The following is a 19,743-nucleotide window of genomic DNA, read 5'->3' as shown; positions in this document are numbered from 1 at the left end:
AATGTTTAATTTCTGCTGTAGTTACTGGTGAGTTAATAGAATACACATTTCAAAATTCAAACTAAAGTAGACTAGAGTAACCTTTTCAACAAGGGTTTTATGCAAACACATTATGCAGACTCTGATCTCAGACCTCAATGGTTAGCTAAATCATATCAAATCCACACCTTCTAATGCCCCCGGCTCCATCTTGATGTGTTGCACAGTGAGGCAGCAGAGTAGGTGTTTTATTTATAGCATTTCCAGGCTGAATTTTATAGATACAGCCTGGTCTTGAGAGGCAGACTGACAAGACAGACTTTTCTTTAATCCAGCATAAATTTGAAACAGTGAAAACACTTCAAGGTTTCTTTCCCTGTCACAATTCACTCCAATCATAACATTCACTTACACAAATCACTTTGAACTGTGGTGAAAAGAAACACAACTCACTCTTTTAAAAGTAGCTAAATAAAAAAAATAAAAAAAATCAAGACCAACCCAACACTATTCCACAAGGTTTTGGTGTGGAAAATATTTGAAGTAGGTCCGCTAGATGTGTATCTGGTATGCGTAAACAACTGGCACCAGGACTATTTTTCCTCCTGTGTTTCTCCAAGAAGCAGCAGAAACTGTGAGAGAGATATTCAGAGGCCGGCCTCAATGAAAAACCCTCTTACATTTACAAGGCAGCGAGTGGCTTTACCCTCTCTCTACTGCTGTGATATTAAACACAATGCTTTGTCAATGCTTTACTACAGTGACAGCCTAAGACAGTGTGTTGGAGATGTCATGCCGTGAGGCATAGAATATTAAAATTCCAAAAATATAAAAAAATTAAATACAAAAATATTAATTCCATTAACAGCGATTAATAATTAACCATTAAAAGGTTAGTAGATGTTTTGATGACTACTGTACATGGATTTGCAATGAACATAGTTTAAATAATGTTTAGAAGAGGACCAAGTAAACTGAATTAAGATGATACCAAATAGTCTAGCTCAAAGGCAGCCAGAGCATTTTGCAGAGCTTTCACTGCAAACAGTGCATTTTGGAGACAGAGACAGTGCTTGCTAGGGGCCTTAACAAGTGCCACCCTCAGCTGGAAACATTTAAAATGGTGACTCACACACCAGTGGAGCTGTCTGAGAGTCCAGCAGTCCCGTGCTGACCTAAGCACCGATCTTTTCACACCTAGTGCTAGACACCATTTGCAATACCACCTGTAACGTGCGTCTGTCTGTGTGCATGTGTGTGTGTGTGTGTGTGTGCGCTCACACAAGCTTTTCTCCCCTCTGTATGGCTGGTTCTTGCGTCTCTCTGCCTATCACTTCCTTTAAGTCCAGTCAGCTAATGCTGGAGGAATTGGGGCAAAGCTTACAGCAGGGGATTCATGGACACTCTCCCACCCCTTGGGCCTAAATCTCAGCCAGGGTTTACATCTCCTAATCAGGCTGACCAAAGATAACAAGAAGAGTGGAGAGCAGAGGAGAGGGAACAGGAGGACGAGATGGAGAGATGGGAGGGAAGGGGAAGAATGGTGGGATGGAGGGACAGAGGGGTGGAGGTATAGGGAAGGGATGTTTGTGTGAAAGGATGGATCTTCCTTGGGGTGCTCTTGTGACCCAAGGAGCCCACAAAGGAAGGAAGTTTACATTCACCATAGTTTTGTCACTGTCTTTGCCGTTGCATGTTGGTTATTTCTGGATACAGACAAATACCATTTGTATTTGACATATTTGTTTATTATATGCTGCCCCCCCAACATAAATATTTGTCTTTCATTTGGGATATTTTCTGTTCAGCTAAAAATGTTCTGTTCATCCAATTCTTCTTGTTTGAATCCTTACAGTTCGTATCTCTGTAACCATATGGTGGCTATTCACATTGTAGATGTGTATTCTATTATCACATCTTTCCTGGTATAACACAACAGGAGATGATCTCATTTCCAGGTCTCAGTTTCAAGATTTCATGCATATCACACAACCCCAGGACACAAGCAACGATCTGTCCATGACACTGGCTTACACACCCGGACAGAAGACCAAGAACCAGACCAGAACTCCAAACAGCTACACACAAATACTGCAAAAACATAAACAGAATTTTTCAGGCGAGGCCCTCCATGCTAGAATGCCATTTCTATCTGACAATGCCAATTCAAAAATATCATCATGTGTCCCTGCCTCTGTCTTTTAAGTCTGACTGAGTGCAACAGAGGTCATCGCTTTTAGTGGAATGTCAGGGGGAAATGCCAAGAGGTCACCCGCCCTTCCAGAGTTAGGCGTTCCTTTACAATGGCTACGGAAACACACAGGGTCACAGCTACTACAACACAATGACATTGTCTCATGAGATCTCAGGACCCTGTCAACACAGACAAGTTCACATTCAATTTGTGGAGAGTGAGAAAAAAAAACATTTCTCTACTTTACACTACAAGAATGTCAACAAGAATATATGTGTAAACAAACCTTGACCCTAACCACATTTTTGCTCTCCAAATCATTGGGTCAGAAACCCATGGGGATTAAAGGCCATGTTGTGGGATGATACTGCCCAGCATTTCATTTGGGGCTGCATCTCTGAGCATGTTTATCACGTCTGAGCAGAAACGAAGTTACAGAGAAAAATACCGTCAGAACTGTTTCTGACTGACAATCTAACTCAGCCTGTCCATAATTTCGGAAACATTATTTTAAGGTTAAAAAAAACTCTCCAAGGCTGCTTTGAAATTTCACCCTAAAACAGTAGGCTCATCTGGTAGGTCCTTGTCTCATGTAATCTAGTGATCTCACATGTGAACTTGACCAGAACAGTTGATGTATTGTAGGCTATGCTACAAAACTCTTTCTGAGGTGTGACAACAGTCAAGTGCTTTCACAGGGGAGGTTCATGGCTATGGATATCAAGAATTCAAGAGAGCCCTTTACTGTAAACTGTAAATTGTAATTCCCTAAAATGGCAAAGGCTTGAGCAATATCCCAATGTATTAGGCTACAATTTACAAAACAAAATCTGTCATTGATGCCTAGCTATTGCAACATATAGAGAGATAACATCAAAGGTCTCTCATCCGAGTTCGATGTAGTCATCGATAGATGGACCAGTCACGTCCAGAGCCTTTGTCTAGAAGATCATACGGATCATGGTGACAGGGATTAATTCTTTAAAACCCTGTCACTGTCGCCAGTTGCATGCCCCTTGTTTTTCTGATTCAACTCACTTTTATTTGTTAAGACATCTCTGCCATTCACAAATCAATGTTTGTCGTATTGTTTTGTTCCATGAGGATGGTACCCTACCTTGGAGTAGCCTACAGCATCTTATGCGTCTACCACTCACCCAAGAGGATGGAGATTGTTTTGGGGCGCAGATTTTTCGAGTAGTGTCGGATGCGTTTTAGCCTATTCCCTTGTTCGTGAACTTGACACATTTGACAGATCCGTCGCAGAATTCTAAGGTGTCAGTCGACAAGAACCTGTAGCCTTCCAAAGGAATTCCATTTCCCTTCACGCCAAACATAATGATTAAATGCATTCTAACTATCTCTTGTGATGCCTTGCGTTTGAATGTTTCTTCAACGTTCAATGTCTTTATAATTGTCATGTTGACATGGGCACCCATCATAGTAACAGCTATTTAGTAACGCACTATTTATTACACAGCCTATTTCACCTCAACGGCCACGACTTACAACCTAAATAAATAAGAGAATGCATGTGGAACAGGCTGCCCGTGTGAATTAAGCAGATTCCTATCCACACAACGATGCAACAAAACAAAACAAAGGATCGACAACAAAATACCTTGATTTTTGACTTAGGGTCCGTCGTCCGATTATTTCCTCCTCCCAAACCTTTGTTTTGCAATACGCTCGGTTACGGAGAGGGCCAAGGCCTGCGAGTTGATGGAATCCAGCCGAGATTCAGCCCTCTTCAGCGGCGGCTTGTATTCCCCACACCTCCGCCAAAAATGCTTCCTTTCGCGACACTATGACAGACATTCACTCTGGTTGATAAATATTTGGCGTTATACTAGCCTACATAAACTGCAACGTTTTCTGCGCGTCGTTGAATTGCTTCCTGCCATTTGCCGTGCCAGTCTGGATAGAGAACTCATTCCTTATTTATTTAGAAGACCCCCATATCCGCTAGATTGTTTCCGCCTCTGTGACAACAGCAGCTCCACTGTGCACTTTTTCAGCATCTCGCCAGCTCGCGCTGACTCTGTCTAAAGCCTTCAGATGAAAACGGCGAAACAATCCAAATAATCGGCTGTTCCGGTTTGAAGGACTATAAAATATGGCGAAGAAAGCGCATGCTACTTTCACAGCACTGTCTGCGGTGGTATTGTGGTTTCTAATCTTGTTTTGACCATACGCATTAGAAGCCTAGACTACTTTCGCACTGTTGATAGGAACCAGAGCCTGTTGGAATTGCGTTATGGGTTGAAAGTGAGGCAGACGTGGGAGGGGGGGGGGGGGGTAAACGATTTTAAGGACAATGTGTAGCCTATGTATGCCCTCTTTGAACTCACTAATGAATGTTGCAAAGATTAGTGGATATGTTCACAGACCACAGAGCAGATCACTCAAGTTTCAGCCTTTGTTGTAGACTTCATTTAGAACGTGTTTACTACAGAGGTCATGAAACTGAGTCAATCTACTTCGTTACCTTGCTTAATGAACAGGCCTATCATTTAATTATAATTCAATAGAAATATAGTCTACAACGCTCAGCACAAAGCCAAGTAAATTTATCCAAATTATAGTTTATCTAAAGATGCCAGTCACCGCATTCGTGTAGGCTAGCCATACGGTAGTAGGCAGTACACATTTGTATTTACATTTTTGAGAATTAATCAATGCCGTCACGATGTTCTATTTATCATCTTCCAGGAATACTGCACTGCCTCCATGTGGGCATGTTCTGTAAAAGCAGCTGATCTGTCGGACAGGCACAAGTCTCAGGTTATCTTGGATGGGCATGACTATAGTGCAACGATTTGACAAGATTATTGAGGATTATTTTCAATGTTTGCATGAATTCAAAGTACTGTGTAAACAGGGTCTTCAAATCCTTTTATTATTCTTTTTTTTTTTAAAAAGGGGGGGGGGGGGTATTTTACAAAATGTACACAACTGTACAATATAGTCCATTGCTAGGATAACATGCATACATGGCACCATGCATCTGCATGAGGAGCTAAATAACACAGTGGGTGTATATCAAGTGCCTGGCCAATTCCATGTTACCACTGGACTGATAGATGAGTGACAGGTTGTAGGCAATCTCTTGGCGCAGATCCAGTTGGTCATCATCAATTCCCTTTAGAAAATGAGAGGAAGTGGAGATATTCGATGCTCAACCTTTAGTATATTCCAGACTTACAAAACATATACACATATATGTTGAGAGAACTTTATACATGTAACAGACACTTTAAAAAACAAAACAAATCCAAAGCTATTTTTACACCACACTGACCAGAAAACGGTTATGCTCTCTTTATTTTGTGTTTTCCATGAGCCTCAATGGGTCCAAAACCCTTTAACAGCACACATGCTAATATAACAATATACAACAGAACAACCTAGAAAGTTGCTTTGGATAAAAAATAGTCTTTGTGAATGTGAGGAGGTGAGTAAAGGTGCGTACGGTACGTACCTCCAGTGTGGGTGCGGGGAAAGTCAGGGCTTTCTGGTAGTAGTGAATGGCCAGATGGGTGAGGCCCAGCTGGTGAAGCGCACGGCCCACGTTGTACATGCTCTCCTGGCAGTGCCCCCGCCGCTCCACATACCGCCACAGGAACGAGAAACCCTGCAGCGAAGCAGGTCAGAACGTTTTTGTAGTTAATATTTCTATACTTTCCTTATAGCCCATCAGCACAACACTAATTTTGCTGTAGTATTCTTAAATGCTGCTTACTCATTATTACCGCTTACTAATTATTACTTATGATTGTATCAAACTGAAATTAATGTAATTTCCTTAGCTATCTAGTAATATCTTAAATATTATTTTTATAATACTCTAACATGATGCAGGAGGTAATATTTAGAAACTAACAGGATTCATTTAAAACTGCAAATAAATTCACTTTGCAAAAAAGGCACTACACAAGCACTTCACACTACACTACACAAGCAACCAGTGCAGTCTATTTGCACTTCCAATAAATAAAAACCACATGATAGAGGTCTGCACTCCCGCAGTAGACCCGCGGGTCCCGACGCAAAAGAGTGCGGCACGGGACAACTTTTGAAAGCTCTTTGCGGGAGCGGGCGGGAAGAGAGAGGTGCGTTCCCGGGTGCGGGACAAACCGAGGATTCACTGCACTCCTGCAAATTAATTATGTGCGTAAAATTAAATATGGAAACGATTAAAGTAGTGTTCAGTTCAGCTAGATGTTCTGTTAGGCAGCATTAAAAAACGGGGTTTAAGCATAACTGATGGATAGCAGGCCTATAGCCTATATTGTTGTTTACGTGGGTTCAATTTGTTCCTGCTGCTCATTGTCAAAACTCGAAATCGAAAGCATGACGGAGGAAGAGGGCACCAGGCTAGGCCTACTTCAGTTGTTAGCTTACATTCAGAACCAAGAAACTGACATCTGGAGTCTTTCTCAGGTGTGTGTGTTCCTTTCGTGAGACAGAAAGAAAAGCTGAATAGGCTATCCCTCCTGCATGCGGGCTTTAGCGGGCGGGAGCGGGACATCATGTTACAGATGCGGGCGGGAGCGGGACTAAAAATGACACATTAATGCGGGAGCGGGACAGAATATTGCGGGAGCGTGCGGGAGCGGGACTGAAATATTGCGGGAGCGGGACTGAAAAATCAGTCCCGCGCAGACCTCTACAACATGACTGCTGCACATTAGGGCTGTGCCATATAGTATGACATATACGTCATATCGTATAACATTGTCCTATGAATTCTTTGTATCAATTTTACATATCACAATATTGATAATATAATTGCATGATGATGTTTTTGCACAATTTCACATTTTTCCATTACACTCTTTAAACGAATGTGTTGCCCCTATCTGGACACAGAGATGTGTTAAAAAATGACGCACGTCGTGTTGTTTTCAACGGAAGTTGTGTTATTATCAACACATATTGTGTAACAAATAAAAAAAGAAAACAACAAACTGTGTTGTCTGTATCCGGACAGAGAGATGTGTTAAAAACAACATTCATTTTAAGACTGTAGCAGAAAGGTGCCCATATGCATTTTGCAGAGTTGTGAGTACCATTTGTTTATCATCTAACTGAACACAAATATTAAAGGGGTGCTATTATGCTTTTTCGTTTTTTCCTTGTCCTATCGTGGATTACATAGCTTTTTGTGTATGTAAATGGTCGGCAAAGACACAATATCAAAAGTAACCACTAGGGGGGAGTAAATGAATATCGCAAAGACAGACTACTGAGCTGCCTAGAAACGCCTCGATGCGAATTTCAGCCGTTGCTTTATTTTAGTTCCGGTACGAGGTGACGTAACCTCGTACTTTTGCTGGGAGTAAATGGGACAGCGTCATCAAATAATTTAATAGTCAGTCAGAACAGTTCGATTTCGCGTTTCTCAGCAAGTAAAGTTTCGGTTAGCAATGTATATATTGCACATACTACATATACAACATAGTATTATGTGCTATTATCATATAACATAAGCATTTCTAGTCATATTGCCCTACTGTGCATAAACCAAGTACAAACCTGCATGACTAGAGAGTGGCGCTTGATGACAAATTTCTGCGATGCCATATGGAAGAAGGTGAGGCCCACACACAGACTGTGGAGAGGGTTGTCCGGCTGCATGCGGAAGGCCTGAACATACTGGCCTAAGAGGCAATACCAGATGACAAAGTCAGGTAAAGAGAAAGAAAGACAGTATGAAAGAAAGAACGAAAGAAAGAAAGAAAGAAAGAAAGAAACATTTTGAAAAAAAGGTGTAGCACCATTATGGAAATATGTGTCGCTTCAAAGACATCATGAGATTTTACCACAATAGCAGGTCAAACTTTGAGGTCCTAGACCAATAGCAGGTCTAACTGACATGAAGTTTTAAGGTCCATTAACACTACAGTTATATTTCTGTGAGAAAATTTCCATGAGGTCATGAGATCAGGTCACTTTGACATTTGGAATTGTTGTCTTTCAATTCATCCACTCAGTTACATATACTGTACAGTACATGTCTGTGGCCTGCATGAGATTGATGACGTACATGTGAAATTATAGATAAGTTACTCAAGTTAAAAAACATAATATATTTCATGTTCACTAGATACACAGTAGGTTATGAAATTGCACTGCTATTTTTAAGATCCCAACGCAACACAAATTCTGAACAAAGTCACTGAAGGCCCTACTGAACTGGAGTGGGTGAACAGGGGTGATCAAGGGTGAACAAGTGTGTGTGTCTGTGTCTCTGTGTGTGTGTGTGTGTGTGTGTGTGTGTTTGTCTGTGTGTGTGTGTGTGTGTGTGTGTGTGTGTGTGTTTGTCTGTGTGTTTGTGTGTGTGTGTGTGTTTGTCTGTGTCTCTGTTTGTGTGTCTGTGTGGGTGTGTTGTGCATACCAAGGGCGTGCTTGAAGCTGCCGGAGACGAGCGATGCATGTCCGTTGAGCACGCACAGCGCCAGGTTCTCGGGGTTCTTGAGCATGAGGCGCAGGCAGAAGCGGTGGTGGCGCACGTCCTGCGAGTGCAGCGTCACCTGGTTGAACGTGTTCCACAGCTGGGTCCGGTCCACAGAGTCCATCAGCATCAGCCTGCCAGCACACACACACGCGTGCGCGTACACACACACACGTGCACACACACACGCGCGCACACACACACACACACACACACATGCGCGCACACACACACACACACACACACACACACACACACACACACGCGCGAGCACACACACACACACGCGCGCACACACACACACACACAGGTGTCAGATACAAACGCACGCACACATACATAAGTCAAGAGATTTACGCAAGAAACAGAAATATATATTTTTAAAATGGCTCCAATCCATTTCCCGACCTGATGTAGTCATACGCCTTGACGTAGTTGCGGTCCAGGAAGGAAGTGGACAGGCCCAGGTAGCCCATCTCCTTGCGCTTGACCCGGTCGTCGTAGAAAGTGTCATAGTTCAGCGAGGAGTCCACCAAGAGCTCGGCCTCACAGAAGCGGCGGTTCTCACAGAGGATGTTCATGCAGCGCAGCAGGAGCTGCCACCAGTCCTCTCGCGACAACACACTTGACTTCCCTAAAGGGGGGACCAGCCAGACACACACACACACACACACACACACACACACGAGAGGGAGAGGGGTGAGAGAGAGGGATATGGTTGGGAAAAAGGAACAGAGAGAGAGAGAGAGAGAGAGAGAGAGAGTAGTACACAGAATAAAAGGAGGAAAGAAATAGAGGAGGTCATAAGATAGAGGGATGAGAGAGAGGGATGAGATAGAGGGATGAGAGAGAGGGATGTGGTTGGGAAAAAGAACTAAGAGAGAGAGGGAGAGAGCAGAGAATAAATGGGAGGAGAGGGAAAGAGGAGGTTATGAAAGGGAGAGCATTGAGAGAGAGAGCTGTGCGGTGAGGAAAAGGAAGAGATACCAGCTGTAGGATAACAGAACAATAGAGCTGGGCAAACTCCCCAACACCGGGAACTTCAGCATTTCATGGGCTTGTTCGTCTAGAAATAACCCTTTCAAGTTCTTCACAAAACTCGTGTGTGTGTGTGTGTGTGTGTACAAAAATCTTTTTTATGTATGCCCTTACGGAAATTTCAGGTTTCTGGCAAACAGTTGACGCAGATTTACGGAAAGGTCATATCAAATGCAAATTAGGTTTCTGGCAAACAGTTGCGGTTAACTTATGCCAATGTTGCTGCAAATTTGCAGCAATGCCATCATGCAAATTAGGTTTGTCACCAGAAGTTCACTGGTTTGCCATTATTGGCTAAGTGGAGTGGAAAATCACAGGCGAACACATTTGCCACTAGTGGCTAACTTCTAATTGTTGCCGGAATTTTGCTAGAAGTTTGCCTCTAGCGGCCAACATTAGCAAACTTCTGGCAATATTTTCTAGTGAACTCATTTGTTTCCCACAAATCACACACAAGTTGCAGCAAATCTGCCACAAACATTTCATTTTTGTAAGGGTGTGTGTTACAGGTGTCTAGCCTTAACTGTTCTGAGCTCACCGACAATGTCCTGATAGGCTGCTTCCTGCTCATTGTCAGGCCTCTTACGTCCAGAGATTTTGGTCACACGAAGGTGATTAGAGTCAGAGATCAAACACACCCTGGCACGTACCATGGCTGTCTGTAAAGAGCACACAAACACAAGCACACACACACACACACACACACACAGTTATACACGTGTAATGTGCATGTACACACTATTAACAAAGGAAAGACACAATCATCACAGCCAGCTTGAGGCTTATTGCTTAAATAACCTTATTACAATGGGCCTTCCCAACATTCGGTGGTCTGCTATGTAAGGGATAACGGCCGCCGAGGTGTCCTGTTATACAGAATTAATGGATGAGGGCGAGAGGCAAAGAACTCCCCGATGCGCAGCGGAGCCTCCGCCCACGTCCATTAATTCCGTATAACAGGACACCTCGAAGGCCGTTATCCCGCTTATCACCCGCTTGCCACGACAGGCAATAGTCATGCCTTTGACGCACAAAAGAAACAAGCGGTTCCGTTTAAAAAGAAGCCGACTTGTACTCCGCTGGCGCGTCGGGGTCCTGTTCGCCCTGTCGGGACTTATTTTGCGATTATGACCAGTCTATACCGATAATGACCGATGATTAGAACTCCAGTCATTATCGGAAAATAATATAATGACCGGCATTCTATACATTATCCCTTACATAAATCACAACCATTATGGAAATATGTGTGTCTGCTTCACAGACATCATGAGATTTTACCACAATAACAGCTCAAACTTTGAGGTCCTACACCAAAAGGGACAAAGAGAAAGCATAGAGAAATGCATGATGGGCTAAGAAGGTGATGAGGAGATGATGACCTTCAGTAGCATGGCCAGCATGGTCAACAGAGTGTCCACATAGTCAGCCTGTTTGCCCTGGGAGAGGAGGAGAGTGGAGCGATGGAGCAGCAACTTCAGTTCCTGTAAAACAGAACACACACATGCACACGCACACACACACACACACACACACACGGCACATATATACACAAGGAGAATAATACATTAATGCATGTGTACACACACACACACACACACACACACACACACACACACACACACACACACACACACACACACACACACACACACACACACACACACAGTAAGGAACCCAGGTGCATCCACACCAACACAAACACTCCAATACTTTATGAAATTGCGAATGGAGAATGTTTGAGAAGACATACACAAAACCATCTATGCACTTCCTTCCTCCCCACACACACACACACACACACACACACACGCACACACACACACACAGACACACACACACACACACACACACACACCTGTTGCACAGCGCCGGAGTCCTGGGCCAGCATCTCGGGGTCGTACATGGATTCCAGGGCCTGAAGGGCACTCTCAGGCCGTCCCAGCTGCTGCTGCAGGGTGGACAGGGAGAGGCGCGCCTCCAAGTGGAGAGGGGCCATCTCCACCACCTTCAAGTAGCTCCGCACCGCCACCTCCAGGTGGCCCAGAGCTTTTAGACACTCTACACACATGGACACACACATACACAGAACAAACACATACACACACACGCACACACACACACACGCACACACGCACACACGCACACACGCACACACACACAGAACAAACACATACATACACACACAGGACAAACATATTTACATCACCTTACTGAGGTGCCACACTACAATGTCCAGAAATTCTAATTAGTGTCCACACACACACACACACATACACAGACAGACATATAAACACACACACACACACAGACACACACACACAGACAGAGACAAAGACACACACACAGACAGAGACAAAGACACACACACAGACACAGACAGACATATACACACACACACACACACACACACACACACACACACACAGCTGGCCATGCGTGCCTACCTGCATGTCTGAGCCAGACCACGGCCAGGTTGTACCTCTCGGAGCACACGAGCGCTGAGAGGAGCGGCAGGGCCGAGTTGTACTCGCCTTCGTCTAGGAAGGCCTCGGCCACGTCCAGGTACAGATCCCCCAGCTCCTCCGGGCTCTGCTCCATCAGAGAGGTCAGCATGGGCTGCAGACGGAGGAAGGGAGGGAGAGAGGAGGGAATGGAGGGAATGGTGGCCATGAATAGAGAACAGGGCAGAAGAGGAGTCGAGACATAGAGTTCATCACACAGATAGAATTTGGTGTTTCAGTTTCCAGTTCAAGTTTTGGAACGTATAAAGAGGAAAAAAAACACATGATGGATTCTGATATTCTCATGTCAGTTTCAGGCCTCATTCATATGTGGAAATAAATTAGATATGAATGGGTTATGTGCCAATGTGACTGTCGTCTAAACGGACCGATCGGCTATTCTCTGTCTTTTTCAACTGGCACGTCATTGAAATCTTATACCTTTTTGCATCTGCATGGCGCATAACAACCCTTTCACGAACATAACTGGCAGAATGGTGACATTAAAACGGATATTGAAGCTGCAATGGACTCTCCACTTTTCTGCCTGTAAATAGGATCAGTATTTGTGGACTTCTCAAGATACTTTAAAAAAGAAAGTAAACAACTAGCCTTTGAAAAAGCCCACGAATACAAGCTTGTAGGTTATTATGTCATGCATTTGTAGTGCCGTCTGAGTATTTGCTTTCATTTTGGTGACCAAAAAACACACAGTGTGTATGTGTGTATGTCTGTGTGTGTGTGTGTGTGTGTGGTGTGTGTGTGTGGTGTGTGTGTGCGTGTGCGTGTGGGTAAGTGTAAACTCACATCCAGAGGCTTGTAAACATGCTGATGTATAAAGCACACCATCAACTTCACTCTGATGTCCACAGGCACTTCGTCTGGGACAATGACCTCCAACACCTCCCCTGTGGGTAAACAAAGAGAAAGAGTGATAGTGACACCAAGGGTGGAAACAGTCAAGAAGAAGAGGCAATAGCAGTGATAGATAAATAAACAGGGATGAAGGGACACAAAAAAGGCAATGAAAGAGAAACAGTTAAATCAAGATGGTGGGGTAGCCAAAAAGACATCATCCCAGAAGTAAATAACAAGAAGACAGCCAGACATGAACACTGGACATCCATACAGCCTGGTGCATACCAAGTGGTTCTTCAGTCTCTTCCTCTACTTTCTCCTCCTCTTTCTCCTGCCCTTCTTCCACCTTTTCTTCCATTTCTACTTGTTGCTCCTCTGGACTCGTCTTCAGCTCTTCTTTCTTCTTCAGCTCAATCCCACAGAACTTCACTAAAGCCTGCAAACAGGTCACACATGAACAAAGCACACTGTTATTTAGACAGACTTTAAATACATGTTAATACATAGACACATATTTCGCAGAATCATTCATATACCAGGTAAATCCAGGTATTAATTCTGCATAATTCATATCTAGAGTGGGCAAAGAAAGCCATATAAAAAACTGTCTGATATAAGTATGTAAATAATTTAGTATAACCTTTCCATGCACCCAGACATTTCACTGCCTTTCTGCCTCACGGTTCAATTCCTTCCTCAAACTACCATGACTAATACCAAAGCAAGAAATGCTTACAAAAAGCAGACACACATATTTCCATAATGGTTGTGATTTATGGTTATTTAAGCAATAATCCTCAAGAGGCTGTAGGTTACAGTGATTTAAGAATAGCTACGGGGCACAACGGCAAGTAGAGTTATTACTAAATATACTTGACAAGGTTTCTTAAAGTAAACATACAGACACAAACGTGCAATAATTTATCGATATAAATTGTCATTCTTTTTTTTATTTTTTAAGTATATTTGTTGGGCCTTTTTATGCATTTATGTATATAGGACAGTGGAGAGTGACAGGAAGCGAATGGGAGAGAGAGTTGGGGTGGGATCCGGAAAGGACCACGGGGCGGGAATCGAACCCGGGTCGCCGGCGTACGGTGCAGGTGCCCCAGCCAGTTGCGTCACAGCTGGGGCCATAAATTGCCATTCTTCCACCAAACTAAATAGTTCTTCTGCTATAATGGTTGGAAGAAAACAAACAGACGCAGCAGCTGAATTTTGTTTGGCGCAGTACTGGTCCAGGTGTAATCTTAAAGTGAGTTTATCCAATCATACTGGAACTGTTTGTTTTAGAAGATTACTTACAGATGCCTCTATCAACTGAAATTCTAATAACAAAAAAGAATAAACCATACACTAACTAATTTTAACACATTGATTATAGTAAAACAATTAAAACTAAGAAACATGTTGGGAGCAATTACACACTTTTAATAAAAATGAACAAGTCACACCAATTACTTCTCTTACTCACTCCTTTATTCAGTCTGACTTTTCTTCTTATTCTATTTGTCCTGAAGGACATTTTTCCTCTGCATATAACCCATCTGGGGGTAGTATAGACACACACACACACACACACACACACACACTAGGGGCAGTGAGCTCACCAGGACCACACACAAACTAGGAGTACACATACACACCTGGAGCAATGGACAGCCCTTGCTCCAGTGCCCGGGGAGCAGTTGGGGGTTAGGTGCCTTACTAAAGGGCATGTGGATGTGGGAGAGTGCTGCCAAAGATACTTTATCAACCGTCTCTGGTGCTGCTCAATCATAACCCCCACCCAAATCTTTCCAACCAGCCAGATCAAAGCGGCCACGCTTCAGTCACAAGTTCGATTCCCTAACCAGTAGGAAAATATTTGGGGAAAATATCTAATTGCGATTTTTCTGACAGATATTGCGTTTGTGATTTGCGATATGATTTTTGAATGTCAATGAATTGATTCAGTTCAGTATTCCAAATGTGTCATTAATTTGTGCCACCCCTGACTGGTGAGCATACCCAGTGCACAGGAAGCACAGCACCCTCAACCGACTGTGAAGCTCGCCAATCAGAATTTCGGTGCCCCTCATGCATTTTACGCACAGCCACCAACCAGAAGTGGCACAGTCAAGGTGGATGACATGAGTATAAAAGTCATAAATGCGTCAATATATATAAAATATATATAAAATATATAAATATAAAAATAAATATAAAAATAAATAAATGTAACATTGTGCAATGTGTGCATGATTATTTGTAGCTTTTGCGATATTGTAATTTTGTTGGTTCGTATTGCAATTGCGATAATTGTACAGCCCTACAAACCAGTAGGCCACGGAGGATGCCCCCTTTATCTCAAACCTCCCTCTCTCTCCCACTCCATCTGTTTTACCCCTCTCACTACTGACCTTCATTGCTTTGGTGTGCTGGTGGTTGGCGATGTAGAGTTCGGCCGCCATGTTGATGCACTCGTGAGTGACCAGCTCTGGGTGGCGCTTCAGGGCCTCCTCCATCACGCCGATGGCTGACGGCAGCTCACTGCTCTCATAATAGCTCCTGCGGGACAGTCATAAACCGGGGTTTGTATGAACAATGCTAAATTCACTTATTTCATCCTCAATAACACACCCACCCAAGCACTCACACCCACCCAAGCACTCGCACGCACGCACGCACGCACGCACGCACGCACGCACACAGTCAAGTGACTGTGCAACTGGCAAACATACATTTTACATACATCATACAACAATAAAACAAACATTCGCCTTATTACATGTGATTGCTGTGTGTATTATGGATGAATTATATATAGCATAGTTCAATATATAAGCAAAGATTCTTTAGAACAGATGATGATGAACCATCTCTGCAATAAGCTCTCACTTGGCCATGTCCTTTGACAGCTGCATGAAGTGCTCTCCATCGTGGGGTGGCAGCAGGTTGAGGATGCGGCGGTAGCCGTCCATGGCCTGCTTATGTTCGCCCACCTGCTCGTACAGGCTGGAGCGCTCCCACAGGAAACGCACGTTCGTCGGGTCGTACTTGATAGCTGCAAGGCCGTTGGAACCAAAACAAAGGCATGATCGGTCATCACAGAATCAAAGTTTACTTGGGCTCCATCTGGCACATATTCCCATCTCCAGAGCTATGTGTCCTAGGGAAGGGTCATAGGCTCTAACTACTGACCTTTGGAGTAGCAGATGATGGCTTGCTTGATGTTATCCTGCTCCAGGGACATGTCGGCTAACTTGACCCACTCTTCACAATCGCTGGGATTGAGGTGCGCAGCTATCAGGCCAAACTGGAGGGCTTTCTCCATATCACCCTGGTCCTCATAGATCATGGCCATGGTGGAGAAGGGCTCATAAGCCAGGGGTGCTATGGTCAGAAAGACATGCTGAAGAAAGTCCTTGATTTCTAAGCTGTAATAATTATAACAACTCATTCTTCAAGAAATGTAGCACAGATCAACAATTCCAAAATGTCACGAGGAAACGTGCAAATAGCATAGTAAATCTAAAGTGGGGGCAATACAAAGTTCTGATTACAGTCAGTAGTGATGATTTTTTTCTTTCAAAAAATCACTAGATTGGATGATAAATACTGAGAGAAAAAGTGTCACCGCCAACTGCCTCTGAAGCCAACCTTTCTGAAACCTGCTACATAAATAACCCTAGGTCCTTGCACCCACCTTGTCGAATGATCTCCATGCACATTAGGATGGCATCTTCCTTGTCTCCGCGGGCATAGCGGATGTTGGCTTCACCCATGAGTCCTCGAAGAGCCCGTGGCAGTTTACTCCTATGGCGCTTCTCCTGTGCACCACACACAAAACCAAACATATAACCTTAAGTCTACTATTTCTTATCTACAACATTATATGTGCTTTTAAAGGGGCTCTAAGCGATGTTGCACGGTTTCTAAGCAAAAACAGTTTTTGTCACATACTGCAAACATCACCTCACCATCCGCTAGCTGCCTGTGTGCCCTGAATGCACTGTAAAAAAAATGTGATCTCTATGGACAGCCCAGGCAACAAAAACAACCGAGGAGATGCACGTTTAGGAGAGTTTCAAATACACGGGAGGGAGGGGGACACTTCTGTTTTGTTTAAACGTCAACAGAAGTGTCGTTACCCAACATCGGTCAGAGCACCTTTAACTGACATTTACTTTATGAAGTCGAACATCATCCTAATTATTTCATATCAATAGTGTCAGTGGTTACTGAAGCTACTGTTTAGGTGACACACTTTTTGGGTAAAGGAGTAAAATAGAAGGGGAAATTACTTGATAGAAAGTGAGAAGGAAAAAAATCAGAACATTGTTACCTTCATCATCTTCTTATTCTCACGATTGAGTTCCATCTCCAGGGCAAACACATCCCCTGCTGTGATGCCGTCTGTCTCAGCATCGTCAGCATCTTCCTCCCCTTCTCCATCCTCGTTATCCTCTTTGTCTTTATTGAAGTCTTCCTCTGCATCATAGTCTTCATCATCATCATCATCATCCTCCTCCTCCTCCTCCTCATCCTCCTCATCCTCCTCATAACCCCCTTCACCAAGCATGGAGGCAAAAGCCTGATGTACAGAGGGACTTATCCCCTCCTCTGTTTCACCTATTGGAGAAAGGCATATTAAGCAACTTGAGGGAAATCTTGCTAACATGCATGCAGTCAGTTACACACATTAATTTACATGACATGTACTGCATGCAATTCTGATCACCTGTAAGATAGCACTTCAAATGCAGAGGAAAATATGTAACACTTCACTTCACTTGGATAGTCCGCCCACAGAGACTAAAGATCATCAAGATTCATATTCAGTCTCTAAAATTGTTGTTGAATAATACTACTTAATCAAATTAAACAAATCCAATGTCCACTCTTAATCATGTTAACAGGGTGTCAACAGATAGTTTGTTGATAATAGGATTTTTCTGAGCATCTGTAGTCTTTAGGCGGACTATACAAGTAAAGTGACAACATAGAACATTTTGACATACCGGTGCGCCGTTTACGTGTTTTTCGAACATCGCGCGATGTGCTTGGTGAGACATCCTCTCCATCGCCTGTTGCATCTTCACCATCACCGGATCCAGACCCCTGACTCCCCTGCAACGCCAATTATTCTTCTCTTCATTCTTTTATAAGTGCGTTAACGTTATCTGAATTCTTACCCATGCCAAAAGAGCCTAAATCGTTTACCTCTCCTGTTACATTAAGCAATGGTAAACCATGACTGTCTGACTGTTCCCCACCTCTCAACTTTGAAACATCACCCCACAAACAGGTTATGTAGCAAACAATCTCTCTGAAAGTATAACCTCATTGATAATACTAATACAAAATGAATTACTTTCTGTCCGACTTTTGAAGAACCACTGTTGACAGACAGCTGCTTAGCTCGTTCTCTCACGTCAGAGCAACTCCTACCTTTTTGCTCTCCTTCTCCTTCGCTTTCCGCTCTGATCTTCGTTTCTCAAATTCCTCGAATGAGATCTTTCCGTCTAAATAATCAATAAGTTCAGGGCTAAATTCCGACATCATGTACTATGCAAAAACTACATTATTCTTCTAACTTATTCACATGAGAATGCAAGTGTCCCCCTTCTTTTCTTGTTCTCTGATTTACCAGCACAATTGCAAGACTACGTGTGCCGTGAATACCGCCACCTAGTGCACTGGTGTAAGAAACTAGCTCGGAATTCTCTTGTAACTCCAGACTACCATCTGCTGTCTTGGAGATGCATAGCTTTTTAGCATGTGAGGTAAATGTTCTGCAGCGTGCACGTCCTGCAGCTCAATAGGCCAATAACATATGTGCAGACTTCTATAAAGTTACATGATCAAATTAGCCCAATTTAGCCCTACACAGAGTGTGAATCACTGGCTGCCACTGTTGGTAAGTGATTTCAAAATGCATTTTCAAAGATTTTAAGTTTGAAGGAATCCTGTTTGAGTAGGCTATAGGTCTATGGACAAAATGTAGCCTATCTGGGTTTCAAATCAGATGTTTACACATCTTAACATGTGATGTGAGTGTTCAAGAAGTCATTCCATCTGATTTGGCAGTGCACATGTTGTGAAGAAGCAGGCTTTGTATCCCTAGGAGCCTATTAACTGAGTCTGTAGGCTAGGCCTATTTGAAACAACTTTCTAAAAATGTGACCGTCACTATTGCTACACATGCATACACACACACACACACACGCACACACACACACACAAACACACCTTGACATACAATACAGCAATGTGTAATGACCGCACATCTATGTAAAGTATTTATTGCAAAGTATTCTGTTGTTACAGACTTGCCTTAGTGAAGGAGTGCGCACACATGTACAGACACACTACATACAGGCACACACACACACACACACACACACACACCTTTATTTGGATAGGATAGTAAAGTGTGACAGGAAGTAAACTTGTGGGAGAGAGTAGGCGTGTTCATCTGTGCAGATCTGACTTGATGAGCTTTCCATTGTGTTCAACCCAGCATGCATCACATCAAGTCAGATCTGCACAGATCTGGATGAAGACGAACACACCTAGTGATGGAATGGGATCAGGAAATGACCGCAGGTCCGATTCGAATAGGGTGCCCGTGGGCACTTGGACACACACATGGTATGGACGCTGTACCCAGTTGTGCCACAGTGACCCATGCAGCACACACATGACGTACAAAAGCACACTCACACACA

The 19,743-nt window shown here is 43.4% G+C and overlaps 1 protein-coding gene across 1 annotated transcript; it reads right to left on the bottom strand.

Moving 5' to 3' along the window:
* Positions 1 to 5,056: 5,056 nt before the first annotated feature.
* On the bottom strand, positions 5,057 to 18,687 carry gtf3c3 (general transcription factor IIIC, polypeptide 3). Its single transcript, XM_042080444.1, has 18 exons — positions 18,464 to 18,687; positions 18,034 to 18,142; positions 17,358 to 17,644; positions 16,719 to 16,842; positions 16,214 to 16,405; positions 15,911 to 16,076; positions 15,433 to 15,580; positions 13,316 to 13,466; positions 12,980 to 13,080; positions 12,116 to 12,287; positions 11,527 to 11,729; positions 11,051 to 11,152; positions 10,207 to 10,327; positions 9,039 to 9,264; positions 8,574 to 8,764; positions 7,712 to 7,836; positions 5,655 to 5,807; positions 5,057 to 5,315 (listed from the first exon to the last, which is right to left on the bottom strand). Exons 1-18 carry the CDS (start codon positions 18,575 to 18,577, stop codon positions 5,193 to 5,195), a joined length of 2,808 nt encoding a protein of 935 aa, XP_041936378.1. The 5' UTR covers positions 18,578 to 18,687; the 3' UTR covers positions 5,057 to 5,192.
* Between the last annotated feature and the right edge of the window lie 1,056 nt (positions 18,688 to 19,743).

The sequence above is a fragment of the Alosa sapidissima genome, chromosome 23 (assembly GCF_018492685.1).
Source record: "Alosa sapidissima isolate fAloSap1 chromosome 23, fAloSap1.pri, whole genome shotgun sequence".
Taxonomy (NCBI): domain Eukaryota; kingdom Metazoa; phylum Chordata; class Actinopteri; order Clupeiformes; family Clupeidae; genus Alosa; species Alosa sapidissima.
Note: the sequence above shows the minus strand (reverse complement) of the source record. Positions and strands in the feature narration are given on the sequence as shown.